Source organism: Denticeps clupeoides, chromosome 12 (genome assembly GCF_900700375.1).
Source record: "Denticeps clupeoides chromosome 12, fDenClu1.1, whole genome shotgun sequence".
Classification (NCBI taxonomy): Eukaryota; Metazoa; Chordata; class Actinopteri; order Clupeiformes; family Denticipitidae; genus Denticeps; species Denticeps clupeoides.
Window position 1 is genome coordinate 11,044,027 of NC_041718.1, and position 20,132 is coordinate 11,064,158.

The following is a 20,132-nucleotide window of genomic DNA, read 5'->3' on the forward strand; positions in this document are numbered from 1 at the left end:
CGCACGAAATTTGTAATAGGCAGATCGTACTTTATTAGGATGCTTCAGGTCAGAATCAGTTTGAATCGTATTTACAAAAATGGTCACTGTTTTGGGGGCATAAAGTTATATTTCTTATATATTCATAACATAAGATATTTAATGACTATCACTGTTAAACATGTTAAATAAAAAGCAAGGTTATATTCTTGCAGAGCATACTTTAAAACAACATTGATTTTTTAAAACAATCCTTTGCCCTTCTTTATGTTCAGCTGTTTCCACTGTGGTAGACTGGCAAACTTCTCTCTAGGCATCCCAAATATGGCAAGAAAATCTCTATCTGATAGGTATTTCTGTTATAAAAAAAGAGAGAAAGGTATGATAATTAAAACCAATACATAATCGAATACCACACACAGTGCTTTATTATTTTATGCTATAGTGATTATATTATATAACATAATTAGGTATGTTGGTCCTTAACACTGTGGGAATTTTACAGGAAGAGCCCGTTGTCTGGGTTAATCCACCTCTCTTTGCGCTGGATCCACTCCATTCGGTAGGTTCTCTGCTGCTCTGTTCATTAACTGATTGGGCTGGAACTCCTGGTAAACTTTATTGTTTTCAGCAGCACTTTTCTGCTCCTATTAGAAAATATTTTTGCTTTTCAGTTTGCCAATAATTGCATTTATGAATTTATGTGTACAGATATATTCTTACATTTGCAACCCTAGTTAGTGAAGTAACTTCTCCAAGCTCCATCTTCAGCTGCTCATAGGTTTTCCCTCCCTGAAAAAGAAATTAAGTTCAGGCATATTTGGACACACAGTGTGACTAGATAAAAGACGTTTGTCAATATGACAAGCAAATATCTTGCCTCCTGGGGACAAATAAAATAAAAATATTTAGAGAACACCACCACCACCACAAGAAGTATTCACATCCACCCACACTCCATTTCGAAGGGTCCCATGCCATGAACCATCCAGTGAAGGTGGGAGGTTCAAATCCTTGCTTGACTAGCAGTATGGGGGTCTCAGGATCTCTGCCTCCGGGGTGGTTGTGAAGGTACTCCTGACAGGTGACCACTGACTCCTTACGCTCCACCTCATTGGCGTTGTTGCCTAGCCACAGGAACACCTAGCAAGAAAAGAACAGTTATAGGTAAAACAAAGCAAAAAAAAAACATTCCTGATTACATGCATGGCATTTGTTATGTTTGATGGTGATTTGGTCTTGAAAAATGCAAAAAGATGCATTACCTGATCCCATGTATCCAAGAGCATGACATCATCCTCCATCAGGTCATCTTGAGTAAATGCTGTGATTTCATTTACAATAAATTTGCCTGTCTTATTGGAGCACTCAAAAAGTCGTGGCTCATGACTAATTGTAGTCTGCTGCAGCCTGTGGAGTAGGTATTATTATTTAGTAAAAAATACAAATATAATATTGTAATTGCATTAGAGAGGAAATACTTAACAAAAAGTCAATATTGTCCGAAAATTTTCACTGTACCTCTTGTCACTAGCATATGGAGTTTTCCCCCCCAGCAAATCCCAGAATTCAATGGGCTCCTGCCCCTCCGCCACAGTCTCCACAGGACCCTGACTGATGACGGTGCTCACTTGCTTGGCCATGGCCCTCTCGTCTCCACTAGAGCCCTGGAACACCAGAGAGAATGTTTGTGAGAAGGCTCTCCCTCTTGCAAATATGTGCGTCACTCTAAAATCTCATTGGCCACCTAACATGTTAATATTATTGGCCTGTAGTGATCCCACATAATGCCTCCCGACCTTTCCACACCACAGGTAAACACCAGCCTGGCTCTTGAGCAGAAAGACATCATTTGAGTTGAGGAATGAAGCCAGGGCAGGCACTTCAATGGCCTTGGTGTTGGACGAGTCGTATCCTTTGACCTGAAAGTGTCGAATTGGAGGCTCAGGATCTGAGCCACCCTTCCTTGAAGTGCCACCCTGCACAGTAGAAAAGAATCCAGCCACTGGTCGAGGTCATGTGACAGGACATGTGTGCACTCTGATTGAGCTTTACATCTCAACATCGCAAAACACACACCTCAAATACGACCATCTTCCCCTTGAATATGGTCATGAAGTGTCGAGGCTCTTTGCCCATCGACACCCGCACTTGCACGGGCTCACCATTGTACTTATCATCAAGACTGACTGCCTGAAATGCAGAGGCTGCCAGCTCGTCCTGAGACGCATGTCTTCCCTGCAGAGAAAAAAAACACTTTCTATATTAAATCAAAGACAATCGAGAATAATTATGTAACTGAAACACATATTTCAATAACACAAGTTTAGACTGGCCATTAAAAAAACAATAGTCATACATTTCACTCTAATTTACCTGCCAGATGTAGAGAATGTAGTTGTTCTTGCCATGAACCTTGTAGGTGTACAAGATAAGGTAGCAGTCCCCTCCATAGAAGTAGCCATGCAAACTGGGCTCCACTGCAACCAACTCCAGATTCTCAATCCGCCAAACCTGTGACGTGAAATGTTCAAGGAACATCAGAGTAATGTGGAGGAACATGTCCTGGTGCTCCTCTAAAAAAATGTTTTTAAAAGTCCCGCCTCTCACACCTGCACTTCTCCAGTTCCATCATCCACCATACGCTCTTGGGCGGCCACGATAGGCGTTGCGTACATCCTGGAACTGTCAAACTTCTCCTGAGTGACTTTCGCTGTCGAATTACAGCATTCTTTAATACTAGTGTCTGTGGTGAACCCGGGTCCGATAGTAAACCCGAAAACACACTCCCACTCACCCACTCTTCCCACTGTGTGTTTTTTCCCCAGGCCTGCGGTCTGGTCTCTGACAGTCCACCTTTGGAAGAGTTGTTTGAAGAGGGCCGACTCGGCTCCGTCATTCACTGCCTCCACGTTGGTGTTGTGGGGGTACCCCTTCATCTGGATGAACTCCTACGATAGACATGAAGGTGCAGATCTGCGACTGTGCACGGCTGTCCCTGGGACCGCGACATTGTTATCTGCTTTGTTTACAGTAGTTTGCATTTTTATTTTGGCATGCAGCACCTTCATATCAGGCTCTGCCATCTCTGCAGGAGATACCGATCAAGAAACTACGAATTTGTGTGCCTTTGTGTGCCTAATTCCCTTTCATTGAACTCAATGTTCCAAAATACGTATAACATGTCAGCTACACCCACCAGAGCTCGGGCCATGGCGGCCTGTTTCTCTGCCTTGTTGGCTCTCTTCCCCTTCCACACAAACACCTTCACCCCACCCTGGTCCAGGATGTAACAGTCCTGGAAACATAAAAATTCCATTCCACAGTTTTTGCGGCACCATGCTTCAGTTTGTTCCCTAAATCTTTTCCATATGTATTTAAAATCTTTAACACACCATTGCATGTACTTATGTAATAAATCTATATAATGAAATGATTCTTACGTCGTGGCTGAGCAGGTCCTGCACCAATGGTCGGGTGGCAACTTCTGTCACCTTCATTGAGCCATCAGCATCAGAAACTCTAGAAATAATATTTGAATTCTCACCCACCAGTCACACCAGTCTGCACGTTGTGCAACAGATACTGGATTATCTATAATGTCACAGTGGTTATGTTTCTCTGATCATGAATAAATAAAACTGCGATGTAGACTGTATCTTTCCAGATTTCCAGTAATTATACATGGTCATAGTGGAATATTGTTTATGACTTAAACACAGAATGATTGAAGGAACCAATGAGGTTCTATTCCTTACTGGTAAAGAGTGAGTTTTGACATCTGCTCTTGGTCAGCTGCATCATCTGTACTTCCGCAGGGCAGATTGATCGTCCTTTCCCCAAGGATTGTGGTCAAGGCCTCCATGAGAAGAGAAGAGTTCGCCTCTGCATCCCCCTCTATCACCCCAATCTCTGCCCGGCCGCCGCGCTCGCGGTCACGGATGTCCTTTGCCAGGATCATGCCCTGTTTAACACAATATTTTATTCCTCCTTGTTTTATTCCACAATCCTTTATTAATGACCTGTCTCAAACTGGATTCAGGGAGGAGGTTTGAAGACACCCCAGTTCAGTACCTTCATTCGCTCCTGTGTGTTGCTCTCTGGTCCGTTCCACTGAATGATGGTCTTGCCTGTGTCCAACAGAAAGACGTCTCCAAGGTTGAAGCTCTGCCAGCTCATCTCTACCTGCAGGAGGGCAGAAATGCCACAATGTATGGGAAGCATCAACATACAGTACAGACCAAACGTTTGGACACACATTCTCATTCAATGTGTTTTCTTTATTTTCATGTGCAGTTATGTACTTAACAAAAAGTGGAGACCTGGTCTCCACAGTCACCGGACCTGAACCCAATCGAGATGGTTTGGGGTGAGCTGGACTGCAGAGTGAAGGCAAAGGGGCCAACAAGTGCTAAATACCTCTGGGAACTCCTTCAAGACTGTTGGAAAACCATTTCAGGTGACGACCTCTTGAAGCTCATCGAGACAACAACAACAACATTTTTTTCTTATATAGCCCAAAATCACATACAGTATGTCTCAATGGGCTTTGACAGGCCCTACAGTTGACACCCCCCACACTTGACCCTTCTGCACACAAGGAAAGACTCCACACTAAAAAAACTCTAGGAGAGAGAAAAAAGAAAGGAAGAAACCTTGGGAAGGAGTGGTACAGAGAGGGACCCCCTTCCAGGGTAGAGTGAGCCTGCAAATGGTGTCAGTGCAGGGTTGGGGATGATATAATAATAAGTCCTCCAGTTGTAGGATCGAGAGAATGCCAAGAGTGTGCAAAGCAGTAATCAGAGCAAAGGGCTGCTATTTAGAAGAAACTAGAATATACAACATGTTTTCAGTTAATGTTAAGTACATAATGTTAAAGTGAAGTGATTGTCACATGTGACACACAGCAGCACAGCACACGGTGCACACAGTGAAATTTGTCCTCTGCATTTAACCCATCACCCTGAGTGAGCAGTGGGCAGCCATGACCGGCGCCCGGGGAGCAGTGTGTGGGGACGGTGCTTTGCTCAGTGGCACCTCAGTGGTACCTTGGCAGATCGGGATTCGAACCAGCAACCTTCTGATTACGGGGCCGCTTCCTTAACCGCTAGGCCACCACTGCCACCACTGTTAAGTACATAACTCCACATGTGTTCATTCATAGTTTTGATGCCTTTAGTGAGAATCTACCAATATAAATGGTCATGAAAATAAAGAAAACACATTGAATGAGAAGGCGTGTCCATACTTTTGGCCTGTACTGTATTTCATAGTATTCCAGCAGATGGATGGATTTTTTTCAAAATAATAATGAGGCCAACTAATTTGCTTCTTTCCGAACATCTACATCATGCTCATTTGACTGTATTTCCTGTAGGCCTTATCTTTTTAAATCATTTCCATTGGCAACTATATCCTACTCACCTCCCTGGCCACCACTCTTCTCCTCCCCTTCACATGCAGGAGTCTTTGGACTTCATAGCTGTTGGTCTCAACGTGCTTCATACCTGATGCCACACCACCCTTCTTATAGCTGAAGACGCAAAATAAAACTCAATTACAGTTTGGTTGTTTTTTCCTTTCCTTGTTGTCCCTGCTGTTGTCTGGGGTAACTAAAATAAGAGTGAGATATATTGATTACAGACATGTTTTGGGTTTTAAAAAGGCCATTAAGAGTCACTGTCTCCAGATGAACGGGTCCATTAACCATTAAAGCAGCAAGTCTAAAAGCACTTACATGAGTGCCTGTTTGAAGTAGCCCCGGAAAGTGTCAGACTCGTAACCCTGCACCTCGCGGTGCTGCACTGGGCTGGAACCCAGGAAATCGTCCAGCTGGATGGTGTAGACTGCTGCCGCTCCCTGCTCATCCTGACTGGACTCGGAGCCAATCCAGTAATGGATGTTGTAGGACAGAGACGAACCCACCGTCTTGGTCTGAAGACAGACAGAGCAGAGGGAGAACAGCCAAAGGGCTGGTATGATGAAAAGATGCACATGCGGGGCAGATAAAGAGTGGAAAGAAGATTTAGAGGAGAAGAGGAAACGGAACTGTGATGAAAGACAGGAAGAAGTGATACCGTTGGGGTGAGCTACAAAGTATAGAACAGCATGGAAGCATTAAACAATTTAATAATCATTAACAAACTGCATTTTTATATGTTTATTTGTTTATGTTTCATTATGCTGCATCATTACATATTTGTATTTTATCATATTGCAAACATAAAATGCTCTATATAAATTTAATTCATTTTATTGTGACGCATTGTACAATTAAATGTTAATTGTTTTGAATGTGGAGGAGAATTCATGAATTTCATGATGTTACTTTCTCTGGACATATGACATTGAAGCTTGTACTTGAATTCTGTTATGGAAAAAATAGAATGAGCGATTGTGATTGTATGAACAAAGAATCTGTGGAAGCTTTTATGATTAAATTGCAATTGCATTAACTATCCCTGTGCATTTTATACACTGATATCCAAACACACAGTGACTACTGAGATAAGCATGCAAACCACATGTAAATACAAAACTATGCAGGCAACCTAAAATGCAGCGAATGAGAGTGAATATAATATGATATGTCAGGGATGTAGCCATAGAATCTCCTCACGGTATGGAACAACTCACTTACTGAGAGAACCACGTAGCAGTCGCCCTCAAAAAAATTCCCATGCGATTTTTCAGGGACCAACACCATTTCCATTTTCTATGAGACAGATTTAATGCTTTTCAGTCATGCAACAATAAATAAATACAGTGTTCTTCATAACAACAGAAAGACAAATACACTATAAAAAAAATACCTCTATTCTCCAGATTATAATCCCAGGGGTATTAGTCACCGCTCTGAAGGTGTATTCCATGATGTCCCAGAACCTTCACCTTGTGTCAATTCAATCAAAATTGAATTCTGAATATATCAGATTTTTTTATAGAATTAAAAATATATAACACCTTTACAAAACACTGTTAACATGAGCTGCAACTGTTCTGATATCAGGTCCCTAATCATTCCGACGCATTACTGTTCAGTGCTGTCAGAGCAGGAGAATTAATTACATTTATGTACAGTAGAATTGCAGATAATAAGGCATTGCATAGCACAGGCATCCTTTTGTCCGTGTCTGTGTTCAGCGCTGAAGATGGGTGCTGTCGGCACTTTAAAACCCATCCTCCCTTCAGCAGCAAAGGAGCTGGTCTCACTTAAAATGCCATCATTGAATATTATAAAATATATAAATATATATATAAATATTTAAATGTATAAAAACAGACTAGCTCTGAAATATAGAATTACAACAATGCATGAATACGTGCTCCTTTCACTTTTTTGATCGTTGCAGCCATCCAAATTTCAGCCAATTAATTGTCAGGATCCAGAGTGTTGACAAACCTTGTAGCTCCTGAAGCTGCAGAAGGGCAGAATCCAAATGCTGGAGTCTCACCGTCTCCCTGTGGACAGGATCCTGAGGAACATCAATTACTTCAGGCTCTTCTCCCCCCTTTTGCCTAAAGGGCCGAAGCACACTTGTTTTGCCTGAATTTGCATGCTGTGTGTTCTCTCCTATAGATCCATCCAATCAGGAAGCAGGACAAGGGAAAGATACAAAAGCCAACAGGCAAATGAACGTGGAAAGTAAAAGAAAAAAGTGCAATCTGAAGAGCTGCGTCTGACATCCGTCGATGGCTGCACGCATGGGGTGGGGTGTGCCATTAAAAAAAAAAATGCCAGGAAGTGCACTCTGCTCTCAGAGTGGTCAGAGAGATACTGATTTGTATTGCATCTTTTATGGTCTGGGTGATGGATCCAACAGGCAGTACAGAGAAACAATCCCATCACCGCAGCATTAAACTCCAGCCTCCAGATGCCTCCCTGTTCACCCAAATCCCCTGCTTTTTCATTGTAGTGTTTTAATCTGCATTTCACTCTTAAATAAGCCTGCACATGTATGCATGACATAAGGATAAGGACTTAAAAGTCAGAAACCATTTGCAGTCACAGGACAGTTTTTAACATTTTAAAAAATTGTGCAATTATTTCAAATATTTTCAACAGAAAATATTAAAATATAATATAATATTATAAACGTAAACACACACATAAAGTCTTATAATCAGTATTTATTCTCTATTTAAAATACAAGACAGAAATCATGTACTCAAATTACTGTACAAAATAGTGTATTTGTAAAATGGTATTTGGATATGAACAGACACAATTAACTTTTTTTGCATTGCAATATACTGTATATTTCAGTCTGCATAGTTATTATTGCCAGTGATGATCATGGTGCACAGCTAGAACTATCCCATATTGCTTCAGCAAAACCTCAAAACCTTGTCTTATTCAAACCATGTGTTCTCAACAGGTAGCTGGCTGATATGTGAAAACCATACCAGCCACCTGCAGCCTTGTGGCCCTGTTTATTACATCCTGGGAGGCATTTATGTCATCTGGAAAAAAACATGGGTCCACTTCAAAACAACCTTATTTATTTATTTATTTATTTATTGATAGTCATGAAATAAAGGTCAAAACACTAATAAAGAATATAAATTTGCTATCAAGGAAAGTCAAGATTAAAATAAACCTAAAAGCAAAAGGCCGCAGGTAAATCAAGAGCAGCCATTCCTAGAACCTCAGCATATAATCATTCTTTCTAACTGTAGAATCAAACATGAAATGATAAAGTGTATATTTTTACTCAAGCTAAGTAAAAGTAGTCAGCTTCAAGAGTAGAAAAAGAAAAGACCATTCATTCTGAATTTCAGAAACTTTTAAATATACATTTGGCAGAATTGCAGAGGTATAAAGAATACTTTAATACAACTAAAACACTTTATTCAGTTTAGCAGTGAAGCAGAATTGGCCAAAACAACTAAGTCTGAAAATAATGACTAAATGCTGGTCTCCCACCAAAATGTGGATGGCCAAATTTTCAGTAAACTAATACAACAGATGAAAGAGGGGGGAAAGGAGAGGGGGAATGTGCAAGCCATTAGGTCTTAATACGTTTTTTTTTTTTTTTTTTAAAGGAAGAAAAAAAAAAAAGCCAGTTGTTCACTTTGGAATTTTTTTTTATGGTGTGATTGATTTCTCTTAGTATGCAGAATACAAGAATACAAGAAATTACAGACAGAGATGTCCAAAAAAAAAAGTGAAAAGGAATAACAAATGAGAAGAACAAAATAAATCTAGCAGTGCACCATCAAGGCACTTCTTTTGGGTAATAATAACAAAGCTGATGCCATTTGAAAGGAAAGAAGAAGGGGGGCTACGATACAAGTCATTTTTTAGAAATCTCTTTGGGGTTTGACCGGTAGGCTGATTTCATGCCTCTTCAACCTCAACAAGGCAACTGTACCTAAGAAAAGAATGTGACATGTCCCACTCTCAGCTGTGCTCAGATGAATTACAATTTTTTTTTTATGCTTCACCAAGTGCATAGTACTTTGTTCAGAAAATACCTAAAATCAGAACAAAACTTTATTTGCCCATACTCCATCTGTTGCAATATGTACATTTCCAATACTCCAATAAACAGAAACTGCTGAAAGGCTGCATTCAAAACGACAGGCAGATTTGCATAAACAGGTGAAGTCTCAGGTGTGGTGGCGCTTCATCTTTAACACTGGGGGTGAAGCCCTTTCGACTCCGCGGACTGCGATGGTCCCTATTGGCTGCTGATGAGGTCACCGCTGAAGAGAATGCCACTGGCGTGGTTCTGACATCCAACCAGGAAGAGAGATGCTATTATATGGCTGTTCTTCCTCAAGCTCAGAAATAAAGAACAGTACAAAAATCTATATTCCAAGCACAGAACATCAAAAAGGACATTTGGAAAAGGTATAGAAAACCAAACCACTGAAAAAGAACCACCATTTGAGTAACTTAAGTAAAAAGATTTACATTTCTCTTTTCCTTCTACAAAGGCACAATGATGGAGTCTGGTCGTAAGTCATCTTGTGTTATGTCAGGTTGCCTCGGGTTAGGAAGGCCCAGAGATTCGGAATTTAAACACTTTTCCTGGAGATCGGCTCTCCATTTAAGAACAGCAGGATCAGTCTTTACAGAGAATATGGTGCTGAGATCAGTGAGGGTAGATAGTGTTTGTTCTTAAGACATCGTCAGAAAAGACGGTAATACGGCAAGGGCTAGTGGTGTTAAGAGTCAGTGCTGTAAAATCACCAATTCCTTTTTTGGGTTTCCACGTGGACCTAAATCAATGCACTTGAGACTAATGAGAAGGGGAGAGAGGTGGGCGTGTCTGAGAGTCCGATTGTTTCCACAGCCATTGTTTCCAAGTCAACCAAGGAGAATACAAAGGCAGTCAGTAAACACACATACACACAGAGGCTGGAGGGGACCAAGTGTAAACACAGGCCATGTGTTACAGCAGCAGTTGGCCCTCCCGTGGCAGAGTGTATGTTTGCTTGTGTGAGGCTTTGTGTCAGACGAGAAGAGCTGGTAGGAGTGTGTATGTCCCATCCATCAGAGTGTGTTGGGATGGGAAGTGAGGAGTGTGGTGGGCTTCGGTCAGTTCCTCATGGGGCACGTAGCTGGTGGAGTTTGGCATAGACGTCGTCTGCTTCACTCAGCTCCTCAAACACAGGCAGTAAGTTCAGCAGTTCTGTGTCCTCCAGGTCATCAAACCAGGACACCACAGGCACCTAAAGGAATCACACCCACTGTTAAGTATGTTTGGCTGTTACTTGGGGCAAACATAATTCAGTATGAGTATGTGGAAATGTTTGTGTAAAAATGCTTCTTTATTCTGAACTAATGCAGATAAGGCCTTTTTGTAATCTTTTTACATTTACAGCGTTTAGCTTTATCAGCATTATCCAGAGCGAATAATGCTGACAGGGACAGTTCCCCTGTAGACACTTAGGGTTAAGTGTTTTGGCCAAGGACACAAATGGTAGAAAGTGGGGTTTGAAACTGTGACTTTGGTTTATAGGGGAGTGTTACTACTAACACCATATGGTTCAAATGATTCTAACGAAAGTTTTCCCATTTTGCTATTTATTAATGCTGTGCCCAACTGTGTTATGTGTCATCTAATTGAGACATGTGCATTATTGTACTAAAAACATCTTATTTTTTAAGTGTCAAACCCCTTTATACACACACAGACACACATTTATTTTTCCTATAGGCATTAAATAAAATCTAGTGCTAGACTAGCACCAGGACGGCAGCTATGTATTTGAGAAGAGCTTGTACTTACAGCATTCTCTGGGTGGAAGATGTAGGAGGCGGGTGAGTTGTCCAGAATGAGGGTCTTGTTAAGCTGCCGGCCGAGGCGGCTCAGGTCCTTAACATAGCAGCCCTGGTGGAAGACGCAGGATTCACGAAAGAGGCGTGCCCGGAACACCCCACACTGGTCCAAAAGGTCAGTCACTGGATCCGCATACTGCAGTATGAATAAAATGAATAAAATTGCAGCAACACGTTTAGGTGCATGTTGCATATGCTTGCATCACATTTACATTTACAGCCTAAATGCTGAGTGAGAGGGGAAAAAAAAAAAAAAAAAAAAACTCTACCTTGGCGAGACTGGCAGTGAAGAGAACACACTCAAACAGCTCTCCCATCCTCTGTAGAAACTCATCTACATGTGGCCTCTTCAGAACATAGACCTAGGGCAAAAAGATTCCATGCCATTTAAATTCGATTCACTATAAGTAGTGCTGGTCATCATGCACGACATGTCTTGGTAAAAAGTCATTCTACAATTTGAACATTTTATTTGTTGAATTATTCAGAAACAGAAAACGAAAGGGTGATAAAGACAATTTGGTCAGAAACAGCGGCCGAATTACATTAGTAAAGTATGAGGGACCTTCTTCCATTTTCATCTTTAAAAGACAAAGAAGCCATTCAGATATCTGTGTGTCTCCATTGTTCCCAGGGATCCAGTCGCTGCGGGCCACTTCCTGAAACAAGTAATCGAGAATAGGCCGCGCTGGCAGGAAACAGCCTATCCTGGATTACTTGAATCAGGCTGAGGCCAGGATACGGGAATGAAGTAGATGACTTCAGGTGAACTTCACCATGTTCATGGAATTCTATTGCTAAACATTAAACATTCTACATAATTTCATCCTTTATTCAGAGGTGTCAGCGTAGGCTTGATTTCCCCCTCAGCCAGCAGAGGGCGCTAATAGCACACTTATTAGGGAAGTTCCTGAGTCTTAAAACTACTGCAGAGTCTCTCACCTGGTGTGTGGTCCCCTCAATCTCCACAGGTACAATAAAGTCAGCATTACTGATAGGCTGGAGGAGAAAAAGAAGTGCATCCAGTTAATATATTCAAACACTTGATTATAATTATTTCATAATTTCATCATGATAGCTACAGAACTAGTCCTTCTATAAAAGTCATTCGTTAAAATGCATCTATTTCAGGACAGCTTAATCTCAACATTACTGTATTTCTGTAATAATTCCTATTCTTTTAATTATCATGTGGGCCCTCTAGATTCATTTGCGTTTTTTTGTTTCATGGCTCCTTTAGAGAGTCAATAGAAACAACCTCTTCAAAGAATTATGTTCTTTTCATATATAAATGTTGACCCATCTCATCCAAATGCAACTCATCTTAGCTTGTCATACAAGACAAAAAACAAATTGCATGTTGAAGGTGTGTACGTCCTGCTGAAGAACACATAAATGCAACTGTTATTAATCACCTTAAAGGAACTGTGCACCAAAGTCTCATCCAGATCAATGACAACGCAGATCTTGCCCTGGTCCTCAGGGGTCACCTCGGGCAGCAGACTGGTTCCTGGGACCTGAGGAGGGGAAGGTAAGAAAAGGGCAAAAAGAAAAAGCTCAGATAACAGTAGCTTGTCTCTCAAATATACACGTTTCACCTGAAATGCATTCCAACAACAGGACTCTAGTGGAAAAAGCACAACATTAGTGAGGAGAATCAGTTTAAACTTAAAATATGGGGGAAATTATATTAGCCCTACTTATACCAGAGCAATACAGCCTGAGAATTAACTTAAAGAAAGTAATCTTGGCCTTTACGTACTTGATGATACTGGTAGCGAAGGGTTTGAAGCAGATCGTACTAAACAGAGAGATGAAAAGAAAACAGTTAATTGTATACCCTCCCTGAAATTGATGAAACAGTCCTGCCCAAAAAGTCCTACACACACACACACACACACACACACACACACACACACACACACACACACACACACACACACACACAAATACCTGGCTGCCAGAGAAGCGCGCGCGCACACACAAAGGCCAGGTGAGCTTTGCAAGAAGAGAGACCAATACAGGTTTCTTTTGCTCTACTTCAGGAGGTGACATGAACTGCAATTATTACAGTATAATGAAGGGTCGGGTTCTAAAATAATTGCTACAGCATAACAAGATTTCTTTGCCTTGGGGAACTATTAAGAGGCAGTTTGGGTGTATATTATACAAACAAGCTTAGAATCTCTTTTTATTTTTTGGGGGAAAATGTATTACCATTTCAATTTAGTTTAGTATGGAGGCCAAGGCTACAAAACAGGGGTTATGGCAATAAGACAACAAGCAAGCCCATGTACATTGAAAAATAAAAAAAAAATTTACAGTACAGGCCAAGCGCTTGGACACACCTTCTCATTCAATGTGTTTTCTTTATTTTCATGACCATCAAATCTATGAATGAACACATGTGGAGTTATGTACTTAACAAAAGTGGAGGCCTTCAGTGAGAATCTACCAATGTAAATGGTCATGAAAATAAAAAAAAACACATTGAATGAGAAGGTGTGTCCAAACATTTGGCTGTACTGTATATCTAGACTAAATAAGATAGACTAAAACCATTATAATAAGAGCACTTGTGCACAGTCCATTTTTCTTACCTCAGACAATCTGACAACTTCAGACGAAAGAACAGTGATGTTTAAAAATAAAGCCGAGTCACAATTTAAGTGCTGTGCAAGAAGACAAGGTTTTGGTTTTATTTTTAGCCATTTTATTCAAGGTTTTCTTTATATGTAAGGCCACACAGCAAATTCAATATTTGATGAGCTTATGCAGAGCATGCTGAGCTGGGTACAGCGCACACCGAATTCACATCAGCTAACAGCGGGGTGTCTGAGTGGATTACTGCCACAATTAATAAGGTCAGTGACCTTGGTTGGGAGCAGACGACAAAGTACCCCACTGACCTAAAAAAATGAACGGGAACAGTCATCTGTTTCAATTCTGTTAGCTGCACTGGGAAGGCACCTGGATGGAAGGCGGGGATTTGGAAATCTAGAGGCATTGGCCTTAATTTCCTTCAAATCCCTTAGATGATTCCATCCCATTGTGTTTTAAGGATTTATACCAGAAAATATAGTCACAGATCCTGAGTGTGTTGCAATGAAAATAACCAAAAATTTACCAACACACTATAAACAGCTGAACACATTTAACACAGCAAAAATTATTTCATAAACTATTTCATTTAAACAAACTGCTTGTTCATTTTTCACCCTAAAAAGATACACTGGCTGAATACCTCATTTACCTTGGCAATTGTCCCATTGTCCTCAGGAGGGAGCAGGGCATCCTGGGATGGGGGCAGAGACTGGGGGACATCCTGTGCTCGGAGGCAACAGAAGAGCGCCTTGAAGATATTCCGGCCCCGAGGCTTCTTTGGAGAAGATTTGGTCACCTGGCCTGGAGGCAGAATAAACTTTTACATCAAATTTACATCAAAACACAGCAATGTGTCCATTTAGTTTCATCTAAACACAAAACACAGCTCAACTGAACCCTGAACTGTTCTGTCTTTGTCATCTTATCAGTTTCATGAATCTACATGTTAGTACACTCTAAGAGCATTGATTTACTTATTTTATATAGACTCCACTTTAACGTTAGGGGTTAAATACTCATTCAAGTGGTATAGTGGTAAAAATAGTAGGCATATTTTCTGAATATATAAACATGTTTACAAGTGACTAGTAAATTAGATAAATGTAATCTTAGTCCAGATTAAATCTCTACCATATTTTCAGATTGATGGTCACAGAGTAATAAAATGAGAGGATTATGTCCTAACTCATCAATTCCCCATGGTTCAAAACTCAGTTTTACTAAAGACTCAAGCGACAACAGACTGTTGGATAATCATAAATCATGAAAATGTATAGCGAGGGTGCATAAAAACAAAGCAGTAAGATCTAAAGGACAGTAATCATTATCAGAATCATAAAAAAAAAAAAAAAAAAAACACCCCCAGTGGTGAGTTTGACCAGTCATCACCACACAGCAATTTATTTGTTTTAACACCATAACAAAAGGAGTAAACTGACAGTTGGCCAAATGCTGTGGTGTAATGTGGGAGGTGGAACCAGGCCAATTACAGGTCATTCACACCTAACGATTACACTCTCAAGCAATGCCCTTTAGGTTCATGTCTCACTGCCCACAAAAACCAGTCAACGCCACAATGGCCATTGAATCATACAGCAGGCATGAAACATCATACAGGATACAAAACAGGTAAACTGCTTATTATACAAAAAAACACAACAGTGTCACTCAGAAAATGCATACTGGTTCAAAAACATGCGACACTCTTCTTTACATCTGCATGAACCATGGGCAGATGGAAGTCATCTAAAGTTAATGCTCAGCCCTAAGAATTTCTGCGAACACATGACAGGAACAGAACTGGAACAGAGAATTATTCATGTTTCTGAGTGAAAGTAACAGGAACAGAAATGAAGTGCAATGATTTTTGCTGAATGCAGACAATCTGCCAAGTCCATGCCTACACTACTGTTTCTATTCAGACCCATTGTGAACAATCAAAACGGAACCCATTCACCTTTTGGCGGTCAGGATTAGGCTCCACAGCCAGGCCCGGCTGCATAAAAGGACAGCATACTGCCCATAATGGTGTCATGAACGAGTTTGAATATGCATCTGACTTGAACTTGAACAATTCTAAACTGTATATCACGCTTCTTCTTATTTTCCATTAATCTTGATAGAAACAAAAAAAAAACCTGTCATTTAAAATAATGTATAAAACTATTGACACTAATATAACGTGTACATGATGGATATCAGCCCACACATGCTCTGGAAATTCCTATATTTGTCTGGAACCTTATCTGCAGTCTAACCAAACGACATGAAATGGGAGATAAAAATAGGAAATATGATTAACCTAAAGTGAAGAGTAAGTTCAAATGTCAAGAAAACGAGATGGGATGATAAACAAAGAGAAAAAATGCTCTCAGGGGTGAGGATACTTTCAGATGAATAACTGGGTACTTCTAAGACCTACACAGGCCACACCTTAGACGGCAAGTTGTCCCACTGCATGTTTTTCAACTGAGGTCACATTTCCTCAAGTTCCTCCAAGACAGTCAGAACCATGCTTTCTTTGTAATTACAATAAACTAGTTGAGTATGGTGAACGGTTTAGAATTTTTCTTTAGGAACACGCCTGACATACATAAAAAAATTAAGTACACCACGTACGGTGACAACAGACACATCTGGACATCCAAGCTATGGCAAGTAATATAAAAGGAATACCTAGAATTCCTGATTATGACACTTCAGGTCATCACATGTTGGGACTGATAAGCACTAATGAAAGGTAGATCTTGGGGGACAGATGGGACATGTCTATACCAGTTTAAAGAAAAAATGTAGAAAAACTGTCAGCCTGAGCACTCCAACCAGCACGTTACATAACAAATGTATAGTTGTATTCACTATATATTAGTGGTACTAGTCTACTAGTCTGTTTTCTGCATGTCCTATTACACCTGTGTAGGGAAAAAAACAATGCATTTAAATAAATTATGTAATTTTGGTCTCATAAACAATATATATATTTTTTTAATTATTTGGTGCGTATGATCAGAATATTTTTATATTCATATCTTCATAACTGGACGTCCAGCTAGTCAGCTGGTTAGCAGGACAGCTACCTGTTTACAGCTAGCGGTGTTTATGAAAAGCTGGTAACCTTGTACCAAGGGAACACGTATTCGATTTATTTTGGCGCGAGATTAAAATGCAAAACATGCATTCATTACAGATACGAACGCATCGTAAAATAATAGTTTAAAAATTTTTTTGGCGCTAGTGAAGTTAGCCTCCCTTGCCTGACGTTAACGAGCGGCGAGTCCCTGAAAACCAGATCGCCGGGGGAGGGAGCGGAGAAAGTGACACGGACACTCACCACTCTTGCACGGCAGCTGAGTGTCTTCTTTTTGCACTTGCGTGATGATAGAACTTTCCATCTAACAACTGCGCGGCCCCTCCAAATCCAATCCGGTCCCCCCCAGCCACAGGCTCCCTCCACATCCAGCTAGCTAGCCGCTAGCAGCCCGTCGCGAACTAACGCCGCGGTGCGTGGAAGAGGGCTCGCGGTGGTCGCTGTCCGGTGGCCGCCGCGCGTATCGCATGCCCCGCGTCGCCGTCGCTGGTGGTGACGCGCTCGGAGGACCCGCTACTGCTCCAACATGGAGAACCGAGGCGGAAAAAAGCAAAACAAGCAAAACAAGCAAAACCAGCGAGGAAATGGGGCAAGGCTCGGTTTCAAGCTGCCCTTGCTACCGATCAACAACCCCGCGGACCTCGACGTGGGCCGAAAAAGCAGCCGAGAGAGGGACTCGTTCCAGACGCACAAGGCGGACGGATGACGTCGAACAAAAGCAAATCGACGGCGATTCCGACGTCGGGAGCCTTGCGGTTGTGTGTGTGTGTGTTTTTTTACTTCGGGGGCGCCTTGAAACCGTCTGGCGAGCTGTGATTGGTCCGCGGGGAAGTGGGCGTTCCCGCGGCATTCCTCTCTCCGCGCGCCGTCCCGGACGCATTCCAGCGGCCGCTCGTAAATCCGCTGATATAACGCACCTTGCCCCCCCCCCCCCCCCCCCCCCCCCCCCCCCCCCCCCCCCCCCACAATAACCCCGAGTGCACGGACCGCATCGGATTTTAATGGCCTGTTCGTAAATATCGTCATGGGTCTGTTATTCTAAAAGAAAGGGGCTGCATGGGGAAAAAAAAAAACAAAACAGATAAATATAAATGCAAAGTGAAATGATTTGATTACTTTGGTTTCTTGGTTTTCCGTGGAGCTACCATTTTAGCATGAATACTGTTTATACTGAATAAATCTATCATAAGAAGCTGAACCAGTGAGCACAACAGTTTTAACACTGAACATGGGATTAGTTTTAAGCAGCATCTACTTTCATTAAACGCAAGTTCAAGTATATAAACGATTATGTTTGTGGCTGGAATGATTTGCCTGGTCTTGGGGTGCATATTATAAATGATAATAATATTCATCATAATTGTACTATTACTAAATGTTCTAATTGTGTTTTTTCTTCACAAACAAATATTCCAATTTCATATGTAATGTTGTTTTTGTTTTTTTATTAAGAGCAGTATTTAGCATGTGCATTTAATATGTTTACTACAGTCATTATGCATCTTGTTAAAATGACAATATAATAACAAAAATTAATGGTTTAATTCAGTTCTAGTTACAGATCATTTGTCAAAATGATTATGTATGGTCATTCATTCAAAAATAATCATACTGTTAGACTGCAGAGATTTACTCAAAACTGAATTATTATCAAAACAGAAAACTTTTTTTTATAATAGTACAAACCAACCACACTCTTTTGCATAATAAAGCAGACGTAAAGTGTTTATGTAAAATAAGCAAAAAATATATATCTATATTTGTCCAGGTCCTGCCGTTGCTCTCTTGGATTCTGGTTTCTACATAGCTTTTAAATATTGCATCACAACCTTGACTATGAACATGATATATCTCATTTTTATTTCTGCAGCAGTCCCAGAATACGAGTGATTCCTACATAGTCTATCTGAAACATTTGCATGATTTTTATTCGTAATAATAATATCCTTTATCTTGTTTACTGGAATTAAAATGACTGAATCTATACAGTACTGTGCAAATTCTTAGGCATCAATACAAACCAGTGAAAACTTTTGTTAACATAACAATAAACCTTGTACATTTTTTATCCAATTCTGATTTACTACCTATTTCTTTATTATCACTAAACAATGACATTATGTACCTAAAGAAAGAGACTGTTATACTGTTGTTCTCTAAGGAGAACTAGAATATTATTGTTGGAGACTCATGAGTTTACAGAATTTGAGACCAATCCCCACTTCTTGTGGAACATTTCTACATGTCAACAATTATTCCCAATGCAAATTAATTTCCCACTTTTTAATAATTAATATTTTTGGTATTTTATAGGTTTTATAAGATTAGAGTCCAATTTATGACCATAGGGTAAGTTACACAGAAATAACCACAACATCAGTCAAACCGCAACAGCTGTTAAAAGTATGATAAAAACATGCAGAACGTTGAAGGTAAGCATGTAGAACATGGTGGTAAAAACGAGAGCCACTGAAAGAACAGGAAACAGTTAAAAACAGAAGAATCATAAATCTTTCCTTAAATGAACATGCTAAAGGCTAGTTAGAAAAAATTCTAAGACCTTGTTGAAATGAAAATGTGTTAAAACATATCAGGGTTAAAGCATATCTATCTAAAGATTTTTTTATATAATTTTCCGCATTAAAATGCCCACATTGATGACTCAAATCAGCCACACACATTTCATTTAGGCAAATTAGGGGCAGTGGTGGCCTAGCGGTAAAGGAAGCGGCCCCGAAATCAGAAGGTTGCCGGTTCGAATCCTGATCCTATAAGGTGCCACTGAGGTGCCACTGAGCAAAGCACTGTCCCCACACACTGCTCCCCGGGCGCCTGTAATGGCTGGGTTAAATGCAGAGGACAAATTTCACTGTGTGCACCGTGTGCTGTTCTGCTGTGTATCACATGTGACAATCACTCCACTTTAATTAAAGCTAAACAACATTTATGAAATTCTTAAATACACAAATGTCAATCAAAATATGTATTTACTGTTGGTGACATTTAGAAAAATCAAATGAATGTCACTGCTTATGCAATGTGCTACTTTAATAGTAGTTGATTGTGAATCAGGGGAATGAAGCTTATTCTGAAAGCCCGGATCACTTAGATGAATATATGGTGTCGAAAGCATCTTGGGTTCAGGACTTTAGAATGCAGAATTTGAAAAAG

General features: G+C 40.5%; 2 protein-coding genes across 3 annotated transcripts; both read right to left on the reverse strand.

Annotated features, from left to right (window-relative positions):
* Nucleotides 1–9: 9 nt before the first annotated feature.
* Nucleotides 10–7,688, reverse strand: avil (advillin). Its single transcript, XM_028997711.1, has 20 exons — nucleotides 7,382–7,688; nucleotides 6,792–6,870; nucleotides 6,620–6,694; nucleotides 5,717–5,913; nucleotides 5,404–5,512; nucleotides 4,054–4,164; nucleotides 3,738–3,943; nucleotides 3,423–3,501; nucleotides 3,179–3,277; nucleotides 2,777–2,930; nucleotides 2,592–2,692; nucleotides 2,356–2,493; nucleotides 2,059–2,217; nucleotides 1,779–1,958; nucleotides 1,501–1,646; nucleotides 1,245–1,389; nucleotides 934–1,122; nucleotides 703–771; nucleotides 513–626; nucleotides 10–335 (listed from the first exon to the last, which is right to left on the reverse strand). Exons 2-20 carry the CDS (start codon nucleotides 6,849–6,851, stop codon nucleotides 222–224), a joined length of 2,445 nt encoding a protein of 814 aa, XP_028853544.1. The 5' UTR covers nucleotides 6,852–6,870; nucleotides 7,382–7,688; the 3' UTR covers nucleotides 10–221.
* A 787-nt stretch (nucleotides 7,689–8,475) lies between these two features.
* ctdsp2 (CTD (carboxy-terminal domain, RNA polymerase II, polypeptide A) small phosphatase 2) lies at nucleotides 8,476–17,745 on the reverse strand. 2 transcript variants are annotated; one of them, XM_028999087.1, is made up of 8 exons: nucleotides 17,205–17,745; nucleotides 14,523–14,674; nucleotides 13,032–13,070; nucleotides 12,685–12,786; nucleotides 12,212–12,268; nucleotides 11,539–11,631; nucleotides 11,220–11,405; nucleotides 8,476–10,659 (listed from the first exon to the last, which is right to left on the reverse strand). In XM_028999087.1, exons 1-8 carry the CDS (start codon nucleotides 17,263–17,265, stop codon nucleotides 10,534–10,536), a joined length of 816 nt encoding a protein of 271 aa, XP_028854920.1. In that variant the 5' UTR covers nucleotides 17,266–17,745; the 3' UTR covers nucleotides 8,476–10,533. The 2 variants fall into 2 exon arrangements, with proteins under 2 accessions (XP_028854920.1, XP_028854921.1); XM_028999088.1 differs by lacking the exon at nucleotides 13,032–13,070.
* Nucleotides 17,746–20,132: the final 2,387 nt, after the last annotated feature.